Source organism: Labeo rohita, chromosome 1 (genome assembly GCF_022985175.1).
Source record: "Labeo rohita strain BAU-BD-2019 chromosome 1, IGBB_LRoh.1.0, whole genome shotgun sequence".
Lineage (NCBI taxonomy): Eukaryota > Metazoa > Chordata > Actinopteri > Cypriniformes > Cyprinidae > Labeo > Labeo rohita.
In genome coordinates, this window is record NC_066869.1 from 17,857,236 (window position 1) to 17,864,360 (window position 7,125).

The window sequence follows — 7,125 nt, forward strand, 5'->3', positions numbered from 1 at the left end:
CGCTGCATATAGACCAAAAGAAAAGATATGAATCACTTAGTAATTGAAATAAACTCTAAAATGTACTCCAATATATATTTTCCCTTCTAAAATAAAAAAAATACACTTCTGTTCTTTGTAAAAGCAATTTTGTTTAGAAGTCTCAATAAAATCTGCAAACTGAAGTTGATGACTCTGTAATGAAGCATGTGGACTGTTTGAAGTTAAAAACTTTGTTGCTAGATTTTATTTTCTTTAATGGTGCATGTGTCCACTTGCCTTGTTAAGACACAAGTCTTTGATTACTTAAGTAATTATGATCCTTTAGCTGTCCTGCTTTTAAGAAACGGGGTTTAAAAATTTAGTGCTAATTTAGTGTTTTTGAATGAATCGCTTCAGTAAGTAATTTGAGATTCACTCACAACACCTTCAGACTCATTGTCGTCACCTTCAGGTGTATAGATGTTACCTAACAAAAAGTTTCTATACGAACTGGTGATCTAATGCAGTGTTTCCAACCCTGTTCCTGGAGGCACACCAACACTACACATTTTCCAACTTTTCCTGATCAAACACACCTGAATCAACTCATCATCTCGTTAGTAGAGACTCGAGGAACAGAAATATAAGGGAGACATCCAAAATGTGCACTGTTGGTGTGCCTCCAGGAACAGGGTTGGGAAACACTGATCTAATATGAATGAGTGAGCCTTTTTGTTGAACCATTAACCAAAACATAAAAATATATATATTTTTTTATCTCTATATCTTGACCTTACCTTAAGGATTTCTTTTGTCTTGCCATGTTTCATTAGCATTGGTATGCATATTTTTCTGCTATATATAACACTTTTAAAAATAAAGGTTCTTTATTGGCATCCGTGGTTCTATGAAGAACCCTGAACATTCATGGAACCTTTCAAATGCAGAAAAGGTTACAGTCAAAAAAATGTTCTTAAAAATGATTCTTTTAGGAACTGTTCACTGAAAGGTTCTTTGGGGAACCAAAAATGGTTCTTCTATGGCATCACTGTAAAAACACCCTTTGGAATCTTTATTTTTAGGAGTGTAGAGTGTGGATTTAAGATTTTTAAAGGAAATATGGTTGATTTAATAATTACTGTAAATGTTAAAAGTTTTCCAACTAGTCTACCTGCAATCCCACAGAAGAATGAATTTGAATAGGGAGAGTCAATGCCTTTGCATGCACTCTGAGTCACACTGCCTGTTACCATGGTATCACCAGGTATGTAAATACATGCAATCAACTATATATACTATGATAAAAAACAAAGACGCTTTTGTGCATTGAATCTGAAATCATAATGTTTGTAAGGACAAAAATGCAAACAGCCGGAAGATTAAGTATATCAACAGAATTACATTTCCAAGTAAGAGCTGAGAATCTTTTGCATCACGAGGAAGAAGGTGTGTACTGTATGTTGTTTAGTGTGTCAGAGAGAGATAGCAGAGGTTTGAAACAGATAACACTAATCCTCTGCTTTCACAGGTAGATGAATATTTGGCAGAACATTGCAAAATTCTGTAAGTAGATTTGTCTTTTGAGCGTTTTGCTGCACAATTTTACATGTAAGAGTGTTTTGGTAACATTAGTAATGCTTTAACTAACATGAACTAACAGTGAGCAACGTATATACATCATTTGTATACTTAGTAATGTTAGTTGTTAAACAATATTCACGTTAGCTCACAGTGCATTAACTAATGATACCAGATAAAACATTTGACCTTTTAACCTTGTATTAGTAAATGTTGAGATGAACATGAACTAAGATTAATAAATGCTGTAGAGGTATTGTTCATTGCTAGTTCATGTTAACTGATGTTATCCATTTTTCATCATTAAATTAATCAATTTTATACATATTTTTATTGGCATCTGTGTTTGCAAAAAGAAACTTTACCAAGAATGAAGCCTTTCCATTGCACAAAAGGTTCTTCATAGTGGAAAAAAAGGTTCTTCGGATCACTTTAGGACTTTGATTTTTAAGACTGTAAACAACTTTTTATGAAACATGTTCTGCATGTAAACTATCAATATTGACCCTTAAAGGGATAGTTCACCGAAAAATGAAAATTACACCATAATTTACTCAATCCATTCTAGGTGTATATGACTTTCATCTTTCAGACAAATACAATCGAAGTTATATATCTAAAAAAATTCCTGGCTCCTCCAAGCTTTATAATGCCAGTGAATGGCTGTTGATATTATTATGTTTATTCTGAAGTTTTAAATATGGATATTTTTCTTACACAAACGCATTAATTCACTTCAGAAGACCTTTATTAACAATCCAGAGCCATGTGGAGTACTTTTTATGATGGATGGATGCACTTTAATGGCTTTTTTCAAAAAATCTCAATAGCCATAAATTCTAAAGCTTGGAAGAGCCAGGATATATTTTAATATAACTCTGATTATTTTTGTCTGAAAGAATAAAGTCCTAGTATACACCTAGGATGACTTAAGGGTGAGTAAATCATTGGGTAAATTTCATTTTTGGGTGAACTATCCCTTTAAGTAACAAATTTTCTTCTCCCACAGGTTAATATCAGGATAGACCAACCAACATATCAATATGGATAAGTTCCGTATGATGGCCCAGATCCTCCAATCCAACCAGGAGTCTTTTATGAATGGTATTTGTGGCATAATGGCCCTGGCGAGCGCTCAGCTCTACACTTCTTTTGAATTCAACTGTCCCTGTATTCCTGAATACAACTACTCGTATGGGATCAGCATGCTAGTTATTCCACCTATATGGTTCTTCCTTTTGGGTTTTGTACTGAACAACAATGTCTCAATGCTGGCGGAGGAGTGGAAACGGCCGGTGGGACAGCGGAGGAAGGATCCTGCAGTCATGCGTTACATGTGTGTGTCCATATCACAGCGATCGCTCATCGCACCAGCTGTTTGGATCTCAGTGACTCTAATGGATGGTAAAAGCTTCCTCTGTGCCTACAGTATGGACTTGGACATGTCCGAATTTGGCAAGAATGTAAGTGGACATGGACTGTCTCAGGAGGAACTGTTACGAACACTGGCCAAAATACCATGCAAGCATATATATGATGGCCAGCACATCTTATCAAGAGAGGCCGCCACCAGATACATACGCTGTATTTCGCAGGTAAGATTATCTGCTTATCGTAGTATTTGTCATTGCTTGATATTAATTCAAAACAGTAGCAGGATTACAAACTTTAACTGAAATAAAATATAAAAACCTCTCAGGTTATGCATTTAACCATGGTTCCCTGTCAAGGGAATGAGACACTGTGTCCTCTAGCAGTCGTAACGTCTTAAGAAACAGCTAGAGGATGCAGTTTGAGCTCCCTCAAAAGGGAATGTCCCAGGTTATTCATGTAAAGTTATAGTTTCCTAAGAAAATTGCGTCCTTTAGCGGTCTCCATGGGGAACAGAGACCGCTAGAGGTCGCAGTTTAAATTCCATAGAAAGGGAATGTCAGCTTATGGATGTAACCATGGTTCCCTGAGAAGGGAACGAGACACTGCCTCCAGCAGTCACTATGGGGAATGCCTTAAAAGACCGCTTGAGGTCGCAGTTTGAGTTCCCTAGAAAGAGAACGTCTCAGGTTATGCATGTTACTATGGTTCCCTGAGAATGGTTGACACTGTGTCCTCTAGTGGTCAATGTGGGGAACGCCTTAAGAGGCCACTAGAGGACGCATTTCGAGTTCCCTCGAAAGAGAACATCTCAAGTTACACATGTAATCATGGTTCCCTGAGAAGGAAGTGACACTGCGTCCTCTAGTGGTTGCTATGGGAAATGCCTTAAGTGACTACTAGAGGACACAGTTCTAGTTCTCTTGAAAGAAACGTCTCAGGTTACAGATGTAACCATGGTTCCCTGAGAAGGGAACAAGACACTGCATCCAGCGGCCGCAATGGGGAATGCCTTAAAAGACTGCTAGAGGACACTGTTCAAGTTCCCTCAAAAGGGAATGTCTCTGGTTATGCATGTAATGATGGTTCCCTTTCGGGGGGAACTTAAACTAGAGGACGCAGTTAGAGTTCCCACAAAAGGAAACGTCTCAGGTTACGTATGTAATCATGGTTCCCCTGAGAAGGGAACAAGACTGCATCCTCTAGCAGTCGCTGAAAATGTTCCCCATAGCGTCTGTTAGAGGATGCAATCGAGTCCCACAAAAGGGAACCTCTCAGGTTACGCATGCAATCATGGTTCCCTGAGACAGTAACAAGACACTGTGTCATTTAGGGGTCGCTATGGGGAACACCTTAAGGGACCGCTATAGGTTGCAATTCGAGTTCCCTCAAAAGGGAACTTAAACTTACTTTGTTTAATGCAAAAATGTAGCACTCTGCACAAGCCTTAAAAACTATTGGCGTTGGCTAACTTCGTAATGACATTGTACAATATCATAAATTCAGCTGAAAATAATAATGTTACTAATATTTGTTTGTCTGTATTCTAAATGTTCCAGGCTTTTGGATGGTTGTTCTTGTTGATCATCACAATTGTTGCATTTCTAATAAGAGCCATTCGTCCTTGCTTCACTCAGGCCGCCTTTCTCAAAACCAAATACTGGTCCCACTATGTCGACACAGAGCGCAAGATGTTTGATGAAACTTGTACAGAACACGCCAAAGGTTTTGCCAAGATCTGCATCAAGCAATACTTTGAGGGTATTAGCGGTGAGATTCAAAGCTTCCACGATCATTCACGTGGAGATGATAGCGACGATGATGACGATAAACCTGCTTCAGAAGAAGATAAACTGATGGGTGTTTGTCGTCAGGACACCATGAACAAGGTGCTGTGGGACTGGCACATGTGCAAACCTCCGCTGAGTCTGAGAAAGTCTGGAGATGCTAGCACTGGACAAAATGGCGATTGTAGCATGACTGCTAACAAAAATCAAAATGGAAATGTCGGTGATAAAAGGGATCTTAATGAGGGCCAAAATGGCTTCAAACACGGTTATGTGAATGCTGGCCTTGATGTTGGACAAAGCAATTTGGGATATGAGAATGCCAGCTTTAGCATGGAACAAAATGGTTTTATGAATAAACATAGCAATGCTACCACGAGCCAGAATGGATTCCTGAATGGTGGTGTCTCTTCTCCAAGCAATACTCAAAGGAAAGCATGGGCAGTGTATTATACCAAGGTTTAAAATATATCAATGTTACATCTGACTAGAAATCCTGCTATATTGCTTTTCCAGTGTATGTTGTCTTAACCATCAAATTACATTAAGGTCTTTTTAGTTATATATTTTTGTTTCACATTATATAACCAAAGCAAAAAGCTAATCCTAGTTTGATCTGTACATCATTTGCTCTATTAAAGACGTGCCACTTTTTAGTGCAAAATATATCTGTCAGTAAAAGTTACAAATAAATGTGAGCAAAAGATGAATAAAGCACAAGATATTAAATAAAATGCTGTTTCAGTTTGTGCCACTAGAGGCCACTATACAGTACATCTCACCACATTTGACACTTTTTATGCTCTCTAGTTGATAAGAATTTAATCATTTCTCTACTAAAATGTATCTACCATTTTTTTTTTAAAGTTTAATTTCATATTTAGCATTGTATGAACACTTAATAGACAGAAAAATAGCATTTTCATACTTTGCGCATACTCTGAAAATGAAACAATAAACATATACTGTTGTAATATTTACTGTAAACATTTGTTTGTTTACTTGACACTTTACATCTCTTATTTCTAATATGATTTTTTACTGACAACATTAGCCAAGTTTAACCATTGAAACCAAGTCCACAAACTTTGTTAGGAACAAAACTAGAGGACAAACTTTTTTTTTTTTTTTTTGGATGAAAATTAATATAAATATTTTCTGCACAAGACTAACATCCAAAAATCCCTAAAAATTATTATGGATAAACGATTACTATAGATATTTTATTATGGTTAAAACAATAAAATATGCACAAAAAAAAAAAAAAAAAAAAATTGAAAATTGAAAATGAGCAAAAATAAAAAATGGCATAGTACATACTTGTTTCCAAGACATTAAATGTGATCTTTATTTATCAATAAATAAATAAATAAATATTTAAAGAATTGTTAATTTTAATAATCACATTAAGGCCACTGAAGAAAAGTAAAAAAAAAACAGGTAATTTTGACTTTTTATCTTACAATTCTGACTTTATTTCTCGCAATTGTGAATTTATATCATGCAATTCTGAGAAAAAAAGTCAGAATTGTCAATTTATATCTCGCAATTCTGACTTTATAACTCGCAATTGCGAGTTTATAACTCACAATTCTGAGAAAAAAAGTCAGATATGTGAGTTTAATTCTGAGAAAAAGGTCACAATGAGCTTTTTCTTATTCAGTGGCAGAAACAGGCTTCCATAGAAACCAGTGTTATTTTATATACTATTATAATATTTTTTAATCTTTTTTTTTTTTTTTTTTAATTTGAACACTTTGATCATTCTGTTATATGCTTTTGTCATTTTAATTTTTTAAGCTTTTATTTATAAATATTTCAGTTCGAGCTGACTTAAACTTGCTTATTTCAGTTATTTGCCAAGGCAGCATTTTTAATTTTCATTTAAGCTTATGTTTTTGATCTAATATTTATAGTTTTAGGTTATTTCAGATTAATTTCAGTTCCTGAAACTATTTTCAATAGTTTTAGTTTCAGTTAACAACACTCCAAGAAACCCCTGCATGACTGTGCATGGCATTTTCAGAACGAAATGCAAACCTGTGATTTGTTAGATAACCAGCAAATAATCTGCTTAACACAAAACTGAACTCATACACCACCGATAAGTCATCAAGATTGCTGAGTGCCACAAACAGAGACACAGAGAGCACATGGTTGTTAGGCAAGCAGCAGCTGTTGTCTCTAGAGCCGAATCCCGCACTAGTGTTGGGGGTTGGTCGCCTGAGTCTCGTTTTTTTTTTTACCGCCTTTCTCGGTTTAAAAGCTACAATTATATTCTTAGGTTAAACATAAACAGGCTATGATCATTTCAGTGCTTTAGTAGGTCAGACAGCAACATGATCTGCATCAGATCTGCTGTGCTGCATATACGTGTCACTGCGCTCACTCATTCAGTCTGCCCTATATTTTTAACTCTCGTTTTTCA

General features: G+C 36.0%; 1 protein-coding gene across 1 annotated transcript; it reads left to right on the forward strand.

Moving 5' to 3' along the window:
- The first annotated feature begins 1,452 nt into the window (after nt 1–1,452).
- LOC127163801 (calcium homeostasis modulator protein 1) lies at nt 1,453–5,435 on the forward strand. Its single transcript, XM_051107240.1, has 3 exons — nt 1,453–1,524; nt 2,549–3,134; nt 4,470–5,435. The coding sequence occupies exons 2-3, from the start codon at nt 2,583–2,585 to the stop codon at nt 5,160–5,162; spliced, it is 1,245 nt and encodes a 414-aa protein (XP_050963197.1). The 5' UTR covers nt 1,453–1,524; nt 2,549–2,582; the 3' UTR covers nt 5,163–5,435.
- Nucleotides 5,436–7,125: the final 1,690 nt, after the last annotated feature.